Source organism: Urocitellus parryii, chromosome X (genome assembly GCF_045843805.1).
Source record: "Urocitellus parryii isolate mUroPar1 chromosome X, mUroPar1.hap1, whole genome shotgun sequence".
Classification (NCBI taxonomy): Eukaryota; Metazoa; Chordata; class Mammalia; order Rodentia; family Sciuridae; genus Urocitellus; species Urocitellus parryii.
In genome coordinates, this window is record NC_135547.1 from 105,175,935 (window position 1) to 105,200,959 (window position 25,025).

General features: G+C 31.6%; 1 protein-coding gene across 3 annotated transcripts in view; it reads left to right on the plus strand.

The window, feature by feature from the left end:
• Window positions 1–25,025, plus strand: part of Dmd (dystrophin) — a 2,014,880-nt gene that overhangs the window by 157,140 nt on the left and 1,832,715 nt on the right. For all 3 annotated transcript variants that reach the window (XM_077794046.1, XM_077794047.1, XM_077794048.1), the window contains exon 2: window positions 12,973–13,034. In XM_077794046.1, the coding sequence (XP_077650172.1) occupies window positions 12,973–13,034 (62 nt within the window). The remainder of the gene's footprint in view (window positions 1–12,972; window positions 13,035–25,025) is intronic.

The following is a 25,025-nucleotide window of genomic DNA, read 5'->3' on the forward strand; positions in this document are numbered from 1 at the left end:
CCACAGCTCAAGTGGGAACATTCATCCAAAACACACAGCACAGCTGAATTGATATTCTTATTGTCATTATTTTGTGGGTAAGGAAACAGTGTTGCACTATTAATATATGGCAGAGCTGCAATCCAAACCCAGGTAGACTGATTCAGAACTATAACCACTCAAATATTGTAACTCAAGAATGACAATCCTTAATAATTTCTTTAGTAGACACTTAGAATGATTGAAGTAATCGTAAAATTGGGAAATTCAAATTTCTTTCATTTACAAACTTCAGAAATTCTGTACATTCTACTTTACAATCATTTTAATGTTCTCTAATCAAAAAGTCTGAAGTGTGCCACCATTCATGCAACTCTACATATGAGAACATAGAATTATATACATGTATGAACTTTATAGAAATGTATGAGATTCATATATCAATGAATTAAATAAAAGAATAATTGCAACATGTATACCTAGTACACACACACACACACATGAAACCATTCAAATTTTATACATTAGCCATTGAAGAAAACAATTTGTCATTACCCTAGGTACATGTAAGACTGCACATAGGGTGGGTTGCTTCCTCATGTACAACAAGAGAAATGAAAAATTGTGCTGCAGTTGTGTTTAATGAATCAAAATGCATTTTGCTGTCACATATGCCTAATTAAAGAAAATTTTAAAAAAATATTTGTAATGACTAGAATTTAGAATACTATTTAGAATTTGTAATGATAAAATGGATAACTCAACAAAATTTCTTTAAAATCTAAAGGTCTTCTACTGCTTTTGTATATGATATCATAAGAATTTCTATTTTTGTTGCAATTCTAAATCTTTTGTAATTCTAGGCTATTTTTTTTTCTCTACAAGTTCAACTTACATGTGCCTTAGTGCAAATCAATTCCATTACTTTGGGTAATTTTGTTTTTCCTTGTACTGGGCTTGAACCAGGAGACTCATGTATACTAGGCAGTGAGGACTTTTTAAATTACTTAATTTATGTATTAATGTAAATTCACATCTATTTAAATTATTAGTTAAACAATATATGATAAAATTTATCTTTTGGCAACATGTACTAAGGGAAATGTTGTCAATGTTGTCCCGTCACAGATATTAAGAAAGAAATACTTGTTTTTTTTTTTTAAATCAATGGCTTAATAAGCTTGAGAAAAAGAGAAATCTTTCATTAAGAGTCTTGGAAGAACTTGTCATTAACCACTAGTCATCAATATTAGCAACTGAAGCTGAGTAAAATTGATTGTAAGACTCTGGACTTTCTTTGCTCTGCTACTTAGATCATCTATAAGCTTTGGCACCTGATTAACTCTCAAAGATGTCTTCTCATTTGATTAACTCCCAGGACTTCTTTCATATTCTTAGTAATAGTTTTCTGAAATCTGTGTTCAGGGACCAAGTCTAATATTCTTTTACTGACTGCAGAATTTCTCCTGTTTATGTTGGAAAACTGTCCTTTATTCTATTTATACTTTTTGGCTGGATCTTTCATAAACACTGGCTTAAGACTTCCTTATTTGGTGAGGAAGGAATAAATGATTACTTCTAAACTGTATTTCAGCTTTAAGTGCTTTCTGCATTTGGCACAAGGTATAAATGAGTAGTCTCAGTATTGACTGTTGCTGTTACAAGAACCCACTGAATTTCCTTAGAACTTACTCTTCCCTTAAATTGTTTTTAGATTGATTTTTGTCTATGCTAATACTTGGCCATGTATAAGAAATGCATGCTTGCTTTCATGTTTAAATTGCAAATGGTAAGTTAGAGAGAAAGTCCAAGATATAAAAAGATAATATATTCTAAATGGAAGACTTTTAGGAAGTTTTTACCAATTTATTCAAAATACAAATAACAGAATTTGACCTTTTTTTTTTTTTTTTTTTTTTTGGTTCCGGGGATGGAACTCAGGGGCACTTGACCACTGAGCCACATCCCCAGCCCCATTTTGTGTTTTATTTAAAGACAGGGTCTCACTGAGTTGTTTAACACCTCGCTTTTACTGAGGCTGGCTTTGAACTTGTGATCCTCCTGCCTCAGCTTCCTGAGCCCTGGGATTATAGGAGTACACCACCATGCCCAGCTTTACCTCATTTTTAATACAGATCACTGTTGCTGAATTATATTCTATAAGATAAATCTACTGTTTACCTGCTGTACTAATCACCTTTATCATAGGATAATGCTCTGTAAGAAAAAAAATCAAATTTCTGTGACTAATAACATTTATTTCCTATCAACATATCTGCTTCAAGCTTTGTATTACATTTAGGTCAGCTCCATATGTCTCTCCTTTTGGGATCAGACACTACTAGAAGCATGATTTTCCACTGCCAAAGGGAAGAAGGGCCAAGAGGAGTGAAAACACTTTATGGTTCTTAAACCCTTAGCTCAGGACTCACATACTTTGATGTCTGTCCATATTCCATTGGTCAAGGCAAGTTACATGACCAAAAGCACATCAAAATCCACCCTCACTGAACCCTGTCGAGTGAGAGAGGAATGAAATAATTATGACAAAATAATGCAATCTATCAGCCTGCCTATAAACTTGTAATGCTATTAAGCATATAGTTAATAAAAATCTATTTTAATATTTATTTTGCAGTAAGTTCTTGATCAGTGCTATGCTTGGTGCTTTACAGGATATCTTCAAAACAAATAAGGAAGTTGTTGTATGATTATTTCCACTTTTCAGAATGGCAACCTGAGGTTTGGTGTTCCTCTAGAGATGTGTCTAAGGTTGCAAAGATAGTATGCGATCAAGCCATGAAACTTAGGTTCAGTACTCATATGGATTAATTTTAATTGCTCAAACCTGATGAAGCATGTAAGGCATTAATTTGGAAAGTGATCCTTGGAAGAGGGAATAAGGAATATGAGACAGAGAACAGAGAAAAGACAACAAAAGAGGTCCTGTGGGTCACTCTGTGTTCAATATCCTATGTAGTACTTGAGGAGCCTTAAAGAACATGATTAACTACTGTTCCACCGATTTTATATTTATAAATTTCTGTCAATTTTGAGGGTTGCTCCAGAGATACCTAAATTTCTATTACTTCTGGGCCACCATGCTGGTCAGCTTACTAAAATTTCCTAGAATCAGAGAAAGCCCTAATATAAAGAAACAGAGATGTGGATATTCATAAATATTATTAAAATCTGATGCATCAATAATACACTTGCCTTCTAGAAATTTTTTTCTATTTTATGAGATAATATAATTTATATGGGTCTATAAGAAGTTGTGGTTTATCTGAGATAAATGTTTATAGGTTTTCTCTCTTAATTTTTTTGAATATTAATATGCATCATAAATGTGTCATTTTTTTTTTTGGTACCAGGGATTGAACCCAGGAGTGCTTAACCTCTGAGCCACCTCCTCAGCCCTTTTTTATATTTTATTAGAGACAGGGTCTTCCTGAGTTGCATAGGACCTTGCTAAGTTGCTGATACTGGGTTTGAACTCACAATCCTCCTGCCTCAGTCTCCCGAGTTGCATGCACCACTGCACCCAGCTAAATGTGTCACTTTTTCTGTACCACAATTCTGTACCACTGTTTATTATTCCTGTGATGCAGATGGAGACAATGTGACCCACAGCAGTTAAGTAACTTACCCAAGGTCACAGAGCTAATAAAAAATGGAGCTGAGATTTGAGTCCTTGCTATTTAACTCTGGAAATAATATATTCAACCACTGGCTTATATTGTAATTTTAATGGAACAAGAATGGACCATTTGTGCCATCTATCATGTGACATTTGATATTTTCAACTTATACTACCTAGTAGCTGTTCTTGGAGTTCCAATCTCTCTTCCATTCTAGTATGATCCTCTATCTTTTTGTTATTACATCCTATTTCATGACAACTTCTACAACAATACACAAAATATTTCTATAGGTCTTATATTGTTTTCTCTATGTAGCATTGTAATTTTTATAAATATGCAAATGTGTGACTATATCAAGTCCTGGCCATAAATTTTATTTTCTAATATAGCATAAATTATATGATTAACTAGCATGAAATGGGAGGGAACCTTTATTCAGTACATGCTGACAGAGCTTTCCAAATTATTTCCTTGGATCCTTCAACTCCCTACAATAAAAAGCAGTTGACCTACATGAGAAAGAGGCATGATTGTGGTGGAAACAAAGGGTCGGACAGGTCATCCATAATGTTTTACATTGTGTTAAAAACCATGACAGTCATGAAAGACAGAATAAAGGCCAATTTCAACATTGCAGAATGTGATTCACACAGACAAATCAAGGGAAATTGTTTGCAAGAAATAGACTGTATCTCAATTTTTCATTTCTTATAAGAATTAAAATAGAAATATGTCAGTCCTAAGCCTAGATTTTTTAAAATTACTTCGTATTTATTATTTTTCTTAATTCAAGCAAAAATAACAAGTAAATTTGCATCATAAGAGGTTAAACGTAATGACACTGCCAAGGCTAGATTTTGAAGAATATACTGAAAAGTAATTTCATATCTAGTGAGTGCTTAATGTGCTTAGTTACAGAACTTCTGAATTAATCATCAATTTGTTTTTCTAAGTGAGTAGTTTGGCATTGGCCTAGGAATTAGTAGATCTATGATTTAATATCATTATTAATTAATCATTTGATTCTTTCACTATACCCTTGTTAAGGACGCATTTCTGCTTGAATATACCATGATAGACGATAGAAATTCCAAAGACATTATAGTCCTACCATCTAGGGGGTGGTATTTAAGGGGGGAATTGAAGAGAGTAAAGTATTTGAGCATGTGTCTGTGTACACATCTAATACAGTTAAAATATTTGTGTGTATAATTAAATATTTTTTTGTAAAACACATGTAGTGTACCCAGTTAGCAAAATGTCAGAGAAATTGACTGATTAACTATATCAGGAAAAAGTGTGTTTGTGAAAATGCTTACATTTAAACTAAATCTTATGAGTGAAAATTTTCAAGTTATATTCTAGGGACTGTGTGAACAAAAGACTAAAGCAAGAAAGTGTATGGTTTATTCATGGAGAAATTTGGTTTGTGTAGCTTGAGTGGATCTGGCAGATACATGTTAAGTGAAGGGGTATGTGGGACTGCCAACAGGCTTGATAGATAATAAGTTTAGAAAATTATGTTGGTGTCAAATTGTGAAGGCCCTTACATTGCCATTCTAAATACTCTGCCTTCAGCCTCAGGTTAAGTATTCCTCAAACTTGCATAATGACTCAAGAGTTACTTATTTGGTAGGTAAATGGACACTGATGCCACCAATTGACAGGAGGAGAAGTGTAGGTGAATTTATTGGAAAAGATGAATGATATTGTTAAGGTACTGGCAGTACATCTAGGTGGAGAAGTTAACTAAAACCAACCACATCAGCTTGAAGCTCATGACATTATGGAAGTTTAAAAAGATAGATGTAGATATCATTAATCATCAGTTTCAGTATACAAAGATTTTTGTGGTGAAGTTTGGAAGTCACATTGCTTAGGAAGAATAAATCAAGTAGATCAAGAAAAGGAGATGAAGGATAGATAAGCCCTGGGTGGAATGCCAATGTTTCCAGGGTGAAGGGCAAATCAGTGAAAGAGATTAGGGAGAAGCGCTTGTGTTGGAAAGAGAGCCAAGAGACAGTGATTATTTTGGATTAGAAAGCTATGCACTTATTTTAATAGCATCAGTCACTATGGAGATTTCAGTTACTATGTGCCTATTGACTTGCGTCTCCAAAATCTTTATTTTCAAGTCACATTTGTCTCTTGAGCTTCAGGCTGCTATAGCCAACAGCCTTATGTACATATCCTTTTATGTATCAAAGCTTAATATTTCCCAATTTCTCTCATGCCCTCCTTACACACACAGAACCAGGTCCTCTTCTTTCTGGGTTCTCTAGACTCCCATCTGAGTAATATCACTGATTGCTCCAATTCCAACTCCCCTCTAATTATTAACTAGCTCTTATCAATTAAACCTATTAAATACACTTTGTAAGCATCTACGTCTCTCCAGCTCTGCTGCAATTTACTAGTACAGGCCATCATCATTTCTCATAGAAATCATAGGTATAACCAGCTAACTGGTCTAACCTCTTCCAAAATATTCTCCATTCCATATTGTGACATTTATTTCTCAAATTCAAACTCAACACTCCCCATTACTCAATTTTCTCTTTGATTTCTAACTACCCTCTGGCTAAATGTAAAGACCCATCATAATTTGGTTGATGATTATTTCACTTGTTTTCCAGACTTATCTCTGCCACTTTTATATTTCTTCTTCTCTTTCTCTCACATCCTGAGAGTTCTGCCTGATCTTTTTATTTTCTGAAGTTTTCTTTTCTGCCCTCTCTGCTCTTAATTAACTTTCAGAACTCAGATGAGTTGTCACTTCATCAAGGAATACTGGATTTTTCAAGTTCATTCTCTTAATATATGCTTTTGAAAAGAGTGCTGTACTTTTTTTTTTTTAAATCAGGGAACTCATTAGTATGTCTGAATTCACATATATATTCTTTTTGTGTCCTTTATTCTCATTAAGCTATAACAACAAATGGGTAGGTACATTATCTTTTTCAGAGTTGTATTTATACCACTAGTAGGTGGGTGTCAGTATATATTTGTTGCTGGACTTAATATCACTTACAGATGAAATGGTACATATTTGTTTCCTGTCACTGTTGTAAATCTTATCACAAAGTTAGCAGCTTAAAACACCATAAATTTACCATGAAACAGTTGTGCAGGCCAGAAACTCAAAATGGGCCTCACTGGGCTAAATTCAAGGTGCCCATGGGATTGTGTGCCTTTTCAAGACTCCAATAGACAATCTACTCCATTGTTATTTCCATTTTCTAGAGACTACCCACATTCATTGTCTCATAGCATTTTCTCTACATCTTCAAAAGCAGTCATCTTTGGTTCTCTCTCTCATACCACCCTGTTTTCCTTTTAAGTCCCTTATGATTATACTGAACCCACCTGGATAATTCAGAATAATCTCCCTATCAAGAGTAAGCTGATTAGCAAGTATAATTTCATCTGTAACTATAATTCTCCATTGACTTATAACATAATTTCTTCACAGATGTCAGGGATTAGGACATTGACATCTTTGGAGGACCATCATTCTGCTTAATAGGGTAATAGAATTTATATCTGCACAGAAGAAAAATGAGAGGAGGAGTGAAAAATAAATCTGAGTTTCATTACCTTAAAACACTTTTATTGAGCATTACTATATAACATATTCTATGCTAAGTGCTAAGAATATAGTTCTGATCCAGATAGTCACTATCTTGGAAATGATAAAGGATACAGATATTGCTATTAAAAACAACTTTTATAAGATAATGAGCATTGGAAACTGCATTGCATTGATTGCAGAGTGAATGGGAAATGAGACCTCTTTGACACAAACTGTTTCTCAGTTTTTTGTGTGGATGTTTAATTATTTTAGACCTCCTCATTATAAACTGACCACTGAAGTCACCTTAGGCCCTGGAAATCTAAAATCCTCTGATCAAAAGCTATTACTCAGATTTAATGGAAAGCATTTTTCATACCATTTTTTTCCTTCTAACCTCCTCCACTATGCATTGCCATTTTGTAGCATTAATAGCATGGTAAATTCATTTTCTAAATATGTCCTGAGTTTGGAGGCTTTCCCTCATAATGCTCCTAAGTATCACATAACCTTATCTAATGTTTACCATTAATCTTCCCTATTCCTCATTTCCTTTTTTCTCATTTTTTTGTAGAAGCAGAGAATAGACTGACCCTAATAGTTCTTGCCTATTATTTCATAGTCTTTTCTCTTAAAGAGAAATTAACTCATATCCCTTTGTGTTCCTTCCCTATGTGTATTTCTAAACTTTTGTCAATTTTAATATTCCCTTCTATGCCTACATTTTTACTTTCTCTCTCATATAAGGGATAAGAATCTCAATAAACATATTAACTAACAAAAAATACCATTAACAGTGTTTTTCAGGTACAGAGAATGGCTAACTGCTCAGTATAATAAAGATAATAATTGGTGTCCAATGAACTGTTTTTTTTTTTATTTCCAGTTTTCTCCTATACTGTCTTACCTGATAGCAGACAAAGGGAAAGGGTCCTGTCCTGCAGACTCTCCAGCATCTCACTCCCAGCTCCCTTTGCAATTTCATCATGTGTCACTTTCCTGCTCATGTTTCAGAGTGCAGACAAATGGAACTACATTTAATGAAGAACATGCAATGCACTTTTGATGTCTTCATGTTCTGCTTTTACCTTTACTTCCTGTTCAGCAAGATTCATCTTCTCTTTCCCAACCTTTTCCCCTCTTAACTTTCACTCATCCATCCATACTCAACTTTGCCATCACTTTTAAAATATCTTCGCTAACACCCATGCAGAAGCATATCCCTTTCTCTGTGCTCCTTTGAATATATGTACCCTTTCTTATACAAAATGTTTCATGTTTATCTATAATATGTTTGTTTACTATTATGCTATGAACTTTGGCAAAGACTGAGCCTCTTACATTTCCAGTAACTAGTGCAATAACCAGCATGTAATAAGCATTATGTGTAAAAAAAAGTCTATAAATAATTGCATGAATGATTCTGCTGTATCCTAGCAAGAGCTCTGTCACTTAAAAAGTAATTAATATCCACATTTTACAGATAAAGAGACTGAGGCCTGGCAATTTTGAGGCCATAATTCTATGAAGTCCTGCATTGGGACTGGAAACCACCACTTCCCATGATTTAATGTTCTCTCAGTTTGCCTGGTATCATTTTTCTGCAGTAACTTGCTTTTGTGAATCATGAATATCACAACTTAATATATCCCAAATTTATATTCCTGAGGGTTTCAGGGATATAAAAGTTAATAACAGGGTGAAGGGTCAATTCACTAATCTTAGAAACTATGGAGAGCCAGATATATTGAATAAAAAATAACTTTATTAGAAGGAGTTAATTAATTCTAAGAAGAAATACAATATTTATGTCATGGTAGAAAGCTAATTTATATGGAGTTCCCCACAGAGAGAATAAAATAAAATGTTGGTCACTTTTTGAAATTTATGAAGTAGTAGTTCTTTACTCCTTTATATCTCCAGGGAACAGTTTTCAAGTAAATTTTCTAAAAGAGATTTTCTTCCTTGCTTCTCACATTAATATCCCCATGCATATTTTATTAGTAAAAGAAAATCAGTTGTAAACAAACCCTAGAGAAAATGAAAAGGACTGTGCTACTTGAAATGAGTGAATAAAAACATGTAGATAATGACTTCCTAGTAAAACAGATTTCACTTTATTCTTTTCTCCTTGACGGTGTCTACAAAAATATCCATCTTGTTAAAGCATCAAAATAGTCTCTGTCATGATTTATATATGTGTGATGTATGTATATATTGGCTTTAGATTAACTGTAGGTATGTGATTGACCATGCATAATTTAACTACTTTAAAGCACTATGAGAAATAACGTATAAATTAAAATATATAAAAGTTAAAATAATAAAGTGAAATAAAAATTAAAAGGAATATGTCCACTTGGGAAAAAGTTTATTAACTAAGAGTAAGTAGCTTAATTTGCAAATAGAGATCCTTAACTTTCATACTAATAGGAATCTTTAGCATAGTAGTTAATCATTTTCAGAAAACTGTATGCAAATATGTCTTTAAAGACATGTTTTTGGTAGAAAACATTCGTTACATTTATTAGATAATCAAATGGAGTCTATGACTTAATATGTTTAAGAACTATCGATATGTTATCTCATTCCAATTTATTTGAAACTATCTAGTGCTCAATAAATACATGTTCAGAGGATATAAGTTAGCATTTTAACAAAAGGAAAAACATGCATAATTAATAAATGCATGAAACATATCCTACTTCATTATTAATTAAAGCAATTTATATTAAAGCAAACATCAAGTATCTTCTTACATCTAACAAAGCAGTAATTGCTTAAAAAACAAAACCAACGGGACTCCTAACAGCACTGAAATTATAATGCAGAAACACTTAAATTTACTTTTCTCCTACCAGTTAGTATGGGGAAGTAACAAGACAATATTTAGCAAAACCCACCGAAGATTAGAATAGAATAGTGGTTGCCAGAGGCTGGGGAATGAAGGAAGGATGGAAAGAATGTGGAAAGGTTGATCAATGGGTACTAAGTTATAGTAAGATAAAAACAAGAATTTCTGGTGTGCTATTGCACAGGGTGATCATTGATAGCAATAATGTACTATACACTTACAAAAGCAAGAAATAGGATTTTAAAGGTTGTCAATATAAAGAAATGATAAATATCTGAGGAGATAGATATGTTTACTCTGATTTTGACATTATAAGATATATATATTTATTCAAACTTCACATGGTGTCTCTTTAAATAAGAATGATTTTTATGTTTTTATGTATTAGTTAAAATAAATTTAATAAATGTCTAAGATTTTTTCTATTTAGTTACATATGACAAAAACACTAAATACCCATTAGTAAATGTAAAAGCATTATTATTTAACATTTTTTTAAAAAAATATTTGTTTAGTTGTAATTGGACACAATGCCTTTATTTTATTTATTTTTATATGGTGGTGAGGATTGAACCCAATGCCTCGTGTGTGCTAGACAAGTGCTCTACCTCTGAGCCACAATCCCAGCCTCTATTATTTAAGGTATTAACAACCAAATCATCCAGCATCCTGAGGAATTCAATTCTTCAAGTGAATAATAATTATTAAAATTTATAAAATGTTTAATATTTATGATATATAAAATGTATTCATATAATAAATTCATATAGACATACAATTTGTGCATTATGAATTTCTGGATGCTATTCACATAGATTACAACAATCATGGGACTCCCGTGTTGATCTAAATAGAGGATTCAAATTCATGGTTAGTTTGAATTTGTTAATATGTTTACCTTTTGTTACTTGGGGATTATTTTATAGCATTCTATATCTTATAATATTCCACTATATGCAATTATAATGTTAATGAGAGATAGCTGATAAATGTGGAAATCAAAGACTTTGATTCACATAATCTACATCAAGTTTATTTCTGTTACCACTTAGGTTAATTTGTTCTGACTTCACATATCTCTAATGAATAAAATAGTAAATTACATATGAATTGCTTGAGATGATATTTTGAAACATCTTAATGAACAATAAGGTACTAGTAATTATTATACATTTTATAATAATGATAAAATTAAGTATAATAACATTTTTCATGTTAGAGAAAATGTTACCATATAAGATAAAATATATGCTTCATTGAAGTCATATTTTTCTTGTATTAAATGCACTAGAGGTAAGAGATGACATCTAGTGAAGATGTTTATATGTTGAACCTCATATTTAATGTTATTTCACACTAGACATATAGCATTGTTTATAAAATGTAAATGTTTCCATACTGCCTTCCAGGCCTTTGTGCATTTAATTAACAAGAATAAAAATAGTATTTATTTTTCACTTTTAAGTGTTTCAGTTTTAATTAATAGTATGTATTTTATATTGAACTTATGACAATAAAAAGATCCAAAAGGGCAATCATTAGGTCCAAAAACTATTACTATCTATTTTTATTATTCATACTTGTCTACAAAGGAAAGACTTTCATATTATATACATGATTTGTCCTACACTATATCAATAATGCTAATATTAACTACATACATAGTAGGTTGTAGGAATAACACAAATTAATAAGAAGAATCTATTTTGTGAAACTAAATAAAATTTTCTGCATTTAAAATATATCACCCACTAACATTTCACATATTGCTTAAAAAAATCTATGAATGAATTATATTATGATTTAAAGATAAACATATTATTAGCATTCATACATTTATTATGGGAAATATATTCTTACTATGTCATCTGTTTTTAAGAAAAGTAATGGAGATTTACTACTGAAAAATAATTTGAGAGCAAATAAGATTATTTTTTCAGGGCATTTCAGTTATGGTTCTTTTGATGCAAGTAAAAAAATATAAAATTCCAAAATCTTAAATATCTCACAAATGTACTCATTTAGTAAATATTAACTAATATGATCACATTTAGAGTAATTCAAAGATAGGCTTTGACTTTGAAAAAGCATTTCAATAAATCAAGATGGATGATTTTTCTGTCCATTTTACTCAGTACTAATTTCCAGCTTAGGTAAAGGAGATAATTTTTAGAAGCATGAATTCTGTAAAGCTGCTTCTTAATAATTTTTTACCCTAATCCTTTGGCATAATTCCTTGGAGATTTTTCTTTTGAGTATTTATATGTAAGCCATGGAGAGTATCATTTGCATTTTTATTTGAAATTTCCTGACTTTTAGATGAAAAGAGGTACTAGAAATCTTGGACTTCAAGGATCTCCCCTCCCTTAAAGCATTTACATATTTATCAAACATATTTTCTGAGCTCTTAATTTGAGCAGACAATGTGCTAGGTTCTGGGGTGCAAAGATAACTAAGCCATGCTTCTGATCATTAGAAATCCTCTCCTATAAGGAGATCAAGCCCATGTTAGAGTATGTAGGTGTTGCAAAAGAGGGAGTAATTATTTCTACATGGATGGGAGATATTATAGGGAAAAGATCAGGTATGGTTTTACTGAAGAAATGACAGCTAGTAGTTTCTTTTAATTATACTAGAGTAAGCTAAACATTATAGCAAAATAAATACCTTTCCACTTATTTCCACTATTTTTCTACAATGTCTTTGTATGATATTTGAATGACTATTGTCCTAACCATATCAATTATTTTTCAAATATAATTTTAGATTGGATGCCTAATACAAAAATCACTTATGTTTAATATAATTTATTAATGAACTTAATACTAACTATAAAATAATATTAGTAGATAATAATTGATACTTATTCTGGTTGTAAAATAAGAACTATATTTAAACTCTGTCTTTACTATTTTACATTGTAGATGAAAGAGAAGATGTTCAAAAGAAAACATTCACAAAATGGATAAATGCACAATTTTCTAAGGTAAGCATATTTGTTAATTCTCTTTTAAGATACAAGTGGTGGAATTTTCAAAATGGATTATATACCTGTGAATTTTAAATCTTCATATTTTCCTCATAGTGTTGTTTTTGGTTTAGCTGTGTAAAACTGCAAATATTACATTGAATCTTAATTAATAAATAGGATTATATATGGCAAAGAGATTAATTAATTTTATAAAAATGCAACTTTGGTTCTTGTCATTAATGTGTGTTTCTTTAATGACATGAGAGTCATCAGAGGTTTATAATAGCAATCTTCCTTCAAGTGGCTATTATATGTCATAAATTATAAAAAGATACATGGAACTTTTATCATTATGAAAATTACCATGTTTTGTCCTTCTGTATCTTTACCAAGTTCAAGCAAAATTAATACAACTATGTTGTGTCCATTTGGTCACTATAACTTATATTTTCAATAATTTAAAATGAAAAATCATCCTCCTTTTCTCCAGATATTAATTTATACTCTTAATATTTATGTTGCAACCAAACTCACAATCAATAGCACAAATACAGATAATTATATGTGGACACAGAGTAAAATATTCTTATCTTGAAAAATAGCATTTGGAATGCAATATATAAAGGTTTGTTTGAATTTCAAGGTTAGAAAAACTTGGATTTATATTTAATCACACTAGATTTGAGCAAGTAAATCAAATGTTTTGTGAGTCAGTTTTCTTATTTTTCCATCATATCTGTATGTATGTATTATTGAGTGTCTACTCAATAAATCCAATATAGACAATGGGAATATACTGCTAATAATGTTTTATTCCTACATCCAAGACTTTAAAATGACAATATGCAAAATTGATATTTTGCATATTGTTGTAAGGATTTTACAATTCATTTGAGGTGAAAATTTCTAGCACAATGCCAGGCACTCTTAATATATATGAATTACTCTCTTTGTAGGTATTTAAAGTCTTCAACTTTTTCTGAACTAAGTGAGATACACATAATAAACAAAGAATAAAATGGAAAAAATACAGCAGAGTAATAAATGAAAAATGGACTTAAATATTTGGGATAGGAATTCATGATCTTCAGACTATCACCAAGATGGATATATGTAGTTATTTAGTGAATCTACTGGCTTCATTAAAATTTTCTTAATTTTTGGATTTTGAAAGACAATATAAACTTTCAAACATTATACAGAAACCAGAATTATAAAAACATTTTCTGAAATAATAAGTATCACAATACTCTAAAACTTTTAATTAAACCAATGAGTCATTTTTACAAGGTATATAAACATGATAAGGACAAATACTCTGTATTCTAACTTTCATAAATCTAAATATATCTTCACTCTCTATACATTGATAGCCTCAAGTATCATTTATCATCACTCACTTGCTCATATACAAACCAAATCTTGATATTTTATATTCTATGAATACATTTTGGTACTACCCTAGAGCAATTAGATATATTATTTTCTGCCTTTATGAGTGTCCATATTTTAAAAGTTGTGGAATAATCACATATATGAGTTCATTAAATGCCTTTTCCCAATATTTTCATCCTCTAGTTTATCTTCCACTTATTTTATTTATTTTATAAGTATTTTCCTTAAACCTGTTATAATTAGATCACAAGACTCATCATTCTTTCAAATATAGAATTTCTAGTCTCAGGCATATCCTCCAAATCAGAAATACATGTAAATGTTTATAGAGATAGAAAAGAAAATTTATTTAGAGGTAATATATATATATAAACTTTTAATTTTGAGGGCTTTAAAAGTATCTTTTTTATATGACCTTGTTTTTCTGTCCAAATTTCACATAGGTGACCATATTACTTTTAGAAACTTATGAAGAAAAGAGGAATTAAAGGAAAACAGTTTATTCTGTTTAAACCAGTTGGTGATCTAAAAATTAAACCTAATTGTGAAATAAATAATTTGATTCTTTACTGTGTAACTGCGTAGCTTTCGGCAGAATTCTGAGCATGTAGGATAGGCATAATTAGTTGAAGTTGAATCTTCCAATCTCATGGTCTGTACATTGTCATTTGGGAGATGCTGACCAGTTGCTAAATGGAGTAGAACTTAGTAGGCTGTGTGTGGGTGGTCTGAGCCAGCAGTACTCTGGGCTAAAAGGAATCTGGAAACCTTTATGAAGAAAGGTCTAAACTGTGAACTCATGAGAGGAAGCAATATATACTTTATTTTATTTTTATTGGTTCTTTTTATTTATATATAGCATTAGAATTCATTTTGACATACTTACAAAAGCATGGAATGTCATGGGCTCTAATTCATTCCCCAGTACTTCCCCTTTCTTTCACCTCCCCATCCTCTTATTTCCTTCCATCTATTCTACAGATCTTTCTGTCATTTACTTACATATTTTTTAAAAAAACTTAGTGTCTTGTGGATGTACATGATGGTGAGATTCACTGTGGTATATTTATATAGGAATATATAGGAAAGTTAGGTTACCCCAATATTTATTAAACCAGGGCACACAATGAATGTAATAAATATACTTGGTCAATAGTAAAGATAATTAACTCGATGATAAGTTAAAACAAGGACAAATTCTGAATGGAAACAATGTATTAAAGAATCTTTAAAAGAGAGGAAAAAGCAACAAACAATTATATGTCAGTATGGCAAATTACATGCACATATTATAGTACAAATGAATATGAGTTCAAAGGTTTATCAGTGGAGTGTACACACATTTATATAATATTTGTAAATTATAGAGATATAGCAAAGGAACTCCTTGTTATTTTGCAAAGCCACAGAAAGGGTGTTATAAAGAAATAAATTTGATTAAATATATCCTTATCATTTTAGTGTGATTGGAAGCCAAATGTGTCTACCATAAATCCAGCTGACGTTTTACATTTTCATTTTAAAATAGACTCTATTTTTTTTCAAAATAAGTCTTCTATTAACCTCTGATTCCAAAAATTTCTACTAGAATGTGATTTATCATATCCTTTCTATAAAGATAAGCAAACAATATTTATGTCCACATAAACACAAAGCCATTTCTAGATAAGATTAATTCAGGGTAAATAGTCTTTCCATGTAATTTGTAGATATGTGATAATCCTCAATAAATGTTTAATATTTACTTATAATAAATAAAATGTATATTATAAAAATCTTACTCATTCTCCAAGGCTTGTTAAGACAGTTTTGGAAATCATTACCAAAAATAATTTTGTCATAAAACTTGCTTGATGCTATGTGAGAATAAAAGTGTTTATTGTAGGTCAATTGAAATATTCAGATAAACCATCTCCCAATGAGTTGTGTTGTGATTTTGATCCTACACTGGTTTTAGTGATCATCACTACTTCCATAACTCCACTTTTCTGTCTGATTGTTCACAACTCAGTATGAAGCTTTATATTTTATTTAAATGAAGTAAGAATGTGCAATTACTTTTATCAATGGCTTCACAATGTCCTAGGATATGATAGGAAATTTGCTATAACATATAGGCATACATCAGAAAGCTAGAACTCACCATCTTTCAGTTTATCAGCTTCTTTACACCACCCTGTACTTCAGGGGAAAACATAGCCACACTTTAATTCATTTTGGAAAAAAAAAAAAAAAGTTAAACATAAAATTCAAATTTTTTGAATCTTATTTTCCTTGTATATCCATGCTAACTTGTAATAAAAATATATTAAAAGGGCATTATAAATAGTAAAACATAACCAAAAATATTGCCATTTTTGTCATTGTGGAAGATACGTACGTTCTGAATTGAAAGAATCTTACATTAATGCAATTTATCTACTGAAACTCTTCCTCTTATTCACTTCTGTTGTTTTCCATGATGTCATCTGGTCTTCTTGAGAACATAACAGTTAAGTAGTAATTACCGTATCCCTAACTCCATGATTTTGTGGTGCTGTTGAAACAAGCATGGATTTTAATTCTATGTCATAGTTTTAATGACTCATTTGGTACTTTAAATTTGATAACTCTCTTCCTACAACAACCAATACCCCCAGCAATTTGACTGTTGAAAAGTCAATCTCCATAACATTTTGTATTCTTCTCCTCCATGCTTATAATTCCCTATGGCTAAATAGTATACAAAATAGTGTAAAAGAGTATCTCAGTTATCAGTCTATTCTGGTTATTGCTAGTATGCTTAAGGGCCAAGTGGACATGTCTGTGTAAATTGCATCCAGTCTACATGCTATGCCTTATTTGTGAACAAAGCTGGTGGGGGAGGGGGGGCGGTTGCCAGTGTTGGAAAACTCTATCCTTGGTATCTGACCTCTACAGTCATTTAACAAGGATGTCTTAACACAATATCTAAAAGCTCTATGTGAGAATAGGGTGTTGAATTCAATATCATTTCATTCCCTATCTTTGAAGCTCATTAAATCTTTCTGAAGTCTGGCTAAACTTTCTCCCATATCCTTTTCATTTAGAACCTTGTATGAATCCTTATGCAGATTGAGCATATCTAATCCCAAAATCTAAAATTTGAAGTATTTTGAAATCTTAAACTTTTTGAGTACCTAAATGATACTTAAAATATTTTAAAGCATTTTAGATATTATATTTTGGAATTAGAAATGCCCAACTGGTAAATTATATGCAAATATTTCAAATGTGAGAATCTCTGAAGTTTGAAACATTTCTGGTTCCAAACATTTTCCATAAGGGAGACTCAACCTGTATCAACCAAGATTCTCAGAACAAAAATTTTGAATGGGTGGTTTTCCTCTGGATGCCTGCTCATTTCATTCTTGAATGTGGTTTCAGCTACCTTCTTGGTTTGAAGCAGGAAGAATAGGACATTTATTTATGTTTTATTACCCCACTACATTTTCTATGCCAGTTCATGCCCTCAACACACACACATATACACACACAGAAAGAGTAAGTATGTTATACATTTAAAATGAGTTACAAATTTCCATTTTATAAAAGGAAAAGGCTGAGAGAGACATAATGGCAAAATATTATTTTAGTGAAAGAGGTACCAATCTATATGTATCTTTCCTTTATATCAGTTCTAAGTTTACATTTAACTACTATACATGGTACCTCATTTAACAGAAGTAATAGAGCTTCCATGGTACCATGGAAGGTCCACCATAGATGGAATAGAATGCCCTTGGCTTCCAGTTTCTTCCTAGTATGTAATATTCAGAAGAAATATACATGAGGGAGAGAATGAAGGGCAATAAATTATGTATCTTGATGGTGATAAGCATCCTATGGTTTTGGTAACACTTGAATTTGGTACATTTGTTTTAGAGAGGTGTATAATGACACAGGAAAATATAGAAATCCTCATTTCAGAAACTGAGAATTCAAAAATGTTTATTCCTATATACCCTTATATTAATAATACTATTAAAAGTTATATATGATAGCTAGTTCTTACAATGACCTAGTGAGATACTCAGAAAAGGTGAAATTAGAGTTTAGGTGTTCTCAAGGTACAGGGAAGAGGTGAAATTGGAACCTATGCAATAGATTTTAAGTACCATATTTCCTTGCCTGTTATTGTTGTGACCGAAAATTTTACTTACCAAATTTCCTCTCTTGGGTCATATCACAAAATTGATAAGTTCTACGAGAAATGAAGAGGCGGTAGGGGGATACTGATAACTTGAAAACAGGAGGTACTGAATGCTTGTAATAATAACAAATGAATGTTTAATAACCCCAACATGCAACCATTGTTTAGGGAGATCTTTAGTTGATTATTTAGGAATTAATTCTAATACATTAAAAATCAGTATTTTTTTACATACTAGCTATTGGTAAATGAAGTAATCTAAACAGAATATTATTATTGTAAGTGTTTTTTTTATTTGTACTAAGTATAAAAATATTTTTGAGAGATAATTCGAATATTTATTTGAGATAACTTTATGAGAATTACAAAATATGGCTTACAGGTATGTGGACTCCCAAACATCTACATTAGATGTTTAGATGACTTGTAGAATTATGCGTCTGTGTTTGGAATCAATATAATTATGCTAAATAGTTGTAATCCACTGAGAACCATTCCCTGGAATGTTTTCCTGAATCTAATCTTTGCAAAGTACCCAAGTAACAAGGATATCATTCAGTTAGTGAAAAGAAAATTGAATCGTGATAGGTCTCACTGTTTTCAATGAAAGTGAAAATAATTTGTTTACAGGGAAAATTTTTTTTTCTTTATCAACTGCTGTTGTTCTTTATCAACCTGCTGCTACTAAGATCTTGATAATTCTAGGCTAGTTTTAGAAGGTGAAAAAATGTTTTGCTCTCTATATTACTATGTTCTGAAATACCTTATGAGAAAATTGGAATTATTGATTGCCATACCTCTATATTATAAAGTGGTCTCAATGGAAAGAATATTTAGTTTACAGATGTAAATATTTGACTTGTCAGGGGGGTAGTGGCCAAAGAGATCTGTAGGAGTAAAGAATAAAAGTATTGAGAAGGAATAAAATGCCATTCTTGAGTAATTACATTGTTGTTGAGCTGTTTGGGCCAACAATTAGATATTGATTTAATCATCTTATTATTGAACTTCGGGTTGAAAACCATGAAGTTGTAAAACAATAGACAATGATAGAGCAATGAGACTGCCCCACAACCACCAATCTTTCATGCAAAATTGAGTCTGAAGCCTACCCTTTATATTAGATGTATCAATCTGAAATGAAAAAGCAAGTCAGTTTTATTTTTGTAGAGTTGTTTGATATCACACACATTCCAAATAGTGATGAAACACAGTACATGAGAACAACATAGAGATTATTGTAACAACATGTATTCCAGGGGTTCACAGAGTACATTATTCAAGGATGGGACCCAGGAATTTTTATTTCTAATGAATCCCAAGTGATGCTGATGCTGTTGGTCCAAGAACCACTTTTATAGAACCACTACCACAGAATATCATTTATTTAATCAGATCTGTAAAATAAAATGTTTGAAGAGATTCCACTAAGGAAATCAGTGAACCCTCAAAGGGGAATAACCTTTCCTTTTTTTTTTTTTTTTTTTTTGCAGCTAAGAATCACCATATTTGATGGAAGTTAGGTTATATTTTGTGTTGTCTAGACTCAATAATCTAATTGGGCCGGTATTAAAAGATTCAAAACCAACCAACCAAATACACATTTATAATATATTTTGAGTCCTGTAAGACTCTTGTTATGTTATTAGGCTTTAAAAGATATATCTTATCTGATTGATATAGGTATCTGGGGTGAGTATATATAAATTTCTAGTTATTTTGTGTTCTGTAAGCAGATAGGTAATGAGATGGGAAATTAATATGGTTGTTCTCAAAGTGTAGAAAATAGCCCATCTGGGTATTAATATTAATTTCTCTTCATATGACAATATGCTCTTTGTTTCAGCAAAAGAATTTCTGTTTTTAATATTTATTTTTTAGTTGTAGTTGGACACAATACCTTTATTTTATTTATTTATTTATTTCTATGTGGTGCTAAGGATTGAACCCAGGGCCTCACACGTGCTAGGTGAGTGCTCTACCGCTGAGCCACAACCCCAGCCTTGAGTTTCTTTTTAATGACAGTGCAGGGGTCTTCCTCTGTATTCTGCTCATTGGGTTATGTTTTTAACTTAACATATTTCCTTCAGCTTCCTACAATTCTCAACCAAATTATGATATGGTAATCAGAACACAAAAAGTTAAGATCAAAGACAGACAGTAATCAAAGTTAAGACAGTAATCTGTTGATATAAACTCACCTGTAGAAACCTCACTTGTAAAGCAGATGGAAAGCAGAATTGTAAAGTCTTTGGAACAAAACAGGAAGAGTATGTTTTTAAGAATGTCTTTACTTATTTTTATCCTAACTCATGTCCTCATATCACTATGCCAATTCTGTGTGCAGAGAGAAGTGGTGGTAAAAGTAGTCAAAGGGTGATCAACAAATAAGTAATCATTTCTAGTCTTGTCCAGAAAATTGTGGCCAACTGATAAATGGAGAGTAACAGACCCTTTAATTAGAAATGTGAGTGAAGTCACTCCTTGGTTTCACATTAGCTGTTTTTTAATGAGAACAAATGAGAGTAGTAGGCAGTTTCATGAATATTTCCTTCTTTGATTTAGCTCACTTTGCACAGAGAAAACAATATTTTTCAGTGTACATGGTTCGTGCATGGTACTTTTTTTATAAGAATTAGCCCTGTTATTAAAATTACCTATAGCTATTGTATCAGAGAATAAATATTTTGAATATTATATCTATGCCTAAAGTGGTTATCCTTCACCTCTAATCATTTATAATTTAAAAAACATGCTTTGACAGAAAAAAAAGAAAAAGAGAAGATAACCTGAATATGCTATTTTTGAAATATCAAAATCTTTCACTGAAAATAATTTAAATGGTAATTAAATATTAAAGGGGAAAATCTTTGTAGTATTTATTTTGAAATGGTTTTATAACATTTTTCAAGTATTCCCTCAATTTTAATATCATGTTTACATATATAATAATTTGTTAAGAAAAATCAGCAGTGTTGATATAGTTTAGAGATAATCTACTTAAAATAGGGGAAATCTAAACATTGCTGGACCAAATATTGTTGGGTAAATTTGAGAAAAAAATGACAAAAGCTATTTGTTTACATTTTCAGACTTATCAGGTAATTGTTCATCTTTCTGTGGAATAAACATTCAATAAATAGGTTGTGTAGGGAAAGATAATTTTCCCTCTATCCTTAATTCTTAAGCGGGACCCCCCTAACCAAGGGCAGTTTAACAAGAGAGAAAGAGAAGTTAATAACATGTCTACTTCATGTCATGGGAACCCCCCAAGGAAAAATGAGTAAATCTCAAAGAGGTATCTTAGAACCCTAGTTTATATAACATCTTAAACAGAGAACAATGCATTTTTAGATAAAAGACAAAATTTATGGACCTTGAGTCTCTAAGGATGGCAAATTATGGGAAAGCAAGTAAGCTGAAAACTAATAGTAGATGAGAGCTAGTTAGTATACTTCATTATGTAGATTTCTTTGGTGTTAGGAACTGATAAGGACTTAAAGTTGTCTCTGGTTATAAAACTTTGTCCTTTCTGGTAGAAAAAGAAGGACACTTTTGTGAATTTATGTCCTGCTTCTAGACAGATAAGGAAGGGTAGAGTGCTTTCCTTGTATCAGCTTCTTCTGAATTGCCTTCTGCTCAAAGTAGTCTTTATGTCAAAGTGGCTATTTTGGGATGACATATTCCATTTTTCTACAGTTGGCTGGGCAATCTAATGTATTTTGGTATTTTTATTGATGGTAATTTCAAAAATGGAATTTGGTGCCTAGGAAAATAATATTAAATAATATTAAAATATTGAAATGTTTTTTGTGTTAAATTTTTTAAAAATCAGAATTTATAAATATTTGTTTCTTTTAGAAAATTATAAGAATTTACCATATACCTTTGAACCATTTTTCTCATTATTGTATCCAAAAATTTCTACCCAGAGCTTTCAAAAACTTTTATTTTGTGGCACCATCTAAAATGTGATTTATACTACTTGTCATTATTTAATCTTTGAAATGATACTTTATCATTGCTTAAATCAGTGTGGGTACATTGAATAAGTTTTGAGAGCCACTCTGTAGGACTGAGTCATTAGCCTGTAATTTTATAGTGGATCAAGTACTATGTTTTCATTACTTGAAAAAAATAATGACCTTGCAATTGACTCTTACATTTAACATTTTTATCTCAACTTTACTGCCATTAAATATAACTGTTTGCATTGACCACATGAGAAGCTGGAAAATCGCTGGGCCACAGTTTAATCTAATTCAATTTAAATCCAACCAAGATAGCCATAATTGACAATGTATCAAATCAAAAGCCAGAGTAAAGTTATGCTTAAAACTGTGTTGATTTGGAAGTAATTAGCCTTAAATTTTAAAACATTATACAAAGAGTCTGAAGCTATTTCATGAGTTTATTATATGGTACCTAGCATTTTCCAAGGGCAGGATGATTTATGAAATATAAGCTATTACCTAAACCAACCAATGTTGTCATTGTAATTACTATTCAAGTCTTTATGAATAGATGTAATTTCACTTGGTCTGCCTTGGTGTATAGTATCGCACTTTTCTTCAGTGGTAGTATGAAGGAAGGTCCCCAGCAAAAATTTTTTATATTGTATGAAATATTCAAGATACCTCTGGTTATCTAGTTATCTGGTTATGTCCTGCTTCCCCACATGTTGAAGTTTTGAACATTAGAGAAGCACACCGAGGCAAGCATATGAAGCAGGGTTTATTTAAAAAGGGGTAACATAGACTTCTCCCAGGAGGGAGAAGGGGGCCATAGCTGGTATCCTGGTATCCAAGAAGGAGGTGTTCTGCCCTTTTTATATGTCCTAGGCTTCCTTTGTTCTCCTGCCTTTTCCCCCTTAACTTTCTCCTTCCTGTGTGTGACTAGGCCTAGGAATGCTCAGTGGGATGGCCAAAAGGTGGGAAACTGGTGGGCTGAAGAGGGAAGGGCGGGATGGAATAGACAAAAGACTCATTAAAAACCTTAAAGCTCTCTGTAGGGAGGGGAAATTCCTGGGGCCGGTTACCTTGGCAACAGGTTGGAGCAGGAGCAGATTCTTGATAATATCCCTCAGGGAACAGTCTCCAACTTCCCAGACTCACTCAAAATTGGCCTCTTAGATCCAACCTGATTCCATTTACCTATCTACACTAACTGCCTATCTTTAAATCTGGCTTCATTCATATGAAACTAACTTCTTGCCTCTTAGTGCCCAACACAGCCTTTATTTCTTCTTCTGAAATAGGCAACAGACTTGCTGTTAGCAGGGTAAGATTGAATCCTGGAAGCTGGTGACATTTTAAGAACAGAGCAATTGGGGCTAGGGATGTGGCTCAGTGGTAGAGCACTCACCTAGCATGTGCGAGGCTCTGAGTTCAATCCTCAGCACCACATAAAAACAAAATAAAGATATAGTATCCAAGTACAACTAAAAAATGTATTTTAAAAAGGAACAGAGTAATTCATGTTAGAAAAAATTGACAATGAGGGCTTACTCTCCAAAATTGTTTTTTGTATGAAAAATGTACATTTAGAAAAATCACATAACTAGGAATTTTTGATTATGTTCAATGTACATCTTTAAAATCACAATGTTTTACATAGAATTAAGTTAAAAATGAAGAGGAAAATATCCGCGTTATAAAGAGTCATTGAACTTAAAAAATAAAGTAAATCAAGGATCATAGGATAAAGATATAATACTAACAGAATTTATTAGGTGCCAGGTATTATTATAATGGATTTGCAGTGGCATTTCATTTAATTCTTTTCATTTATTTTTATTTGGCAAATAATTTTGTAAATTTATGGAGTATAATGTGTTGTTTTGATCTATGTATACATTGTGAAAGAATTTAAAAAGTTAATTTCCTTATCTTTCACCTCAACAACTTATCATTGTTTTGTGCTGTTGGTAGGAATGTAAATTAGTATAGCAATTTTGAAAGTAGTATAGAGGTTCCTTTAAAAATTAAAAATAAAATTATTATGTATTCCAGCAATCTTACTATTGGGTATATATCCAAAGGAATCGGGATTGGTATGCAGAATGCATATGTTTACTCTTATTTAATTCTTAAAACAATATTTTGAGATAGACATCTTATGTTTTAGTATGAGAGAAAACATAGAATGGTTAAATAAGCTTGTCAAGATTAAACATGGCAAAGTCAAAAACTCTTTCTAATGCTTTCAGTTCTCCATGTAACATCATTTCAGATTTAGGGCTATTCACGTGTTTTCTATTTGCCATTGAAGAGGTTCTGGATATGCTACTAAAAATGTGGCATCTGACCATTTGAGGAAGCCACAGAAGCAACAAATATGTCTCTGACATTTTCCTCTACTTCTACCCTGAAGTAGGTCACAAGACCTTTATGTATGCTATACCCTGAAGAAAGGAATGTCACCCATGGACACAGAGAAGA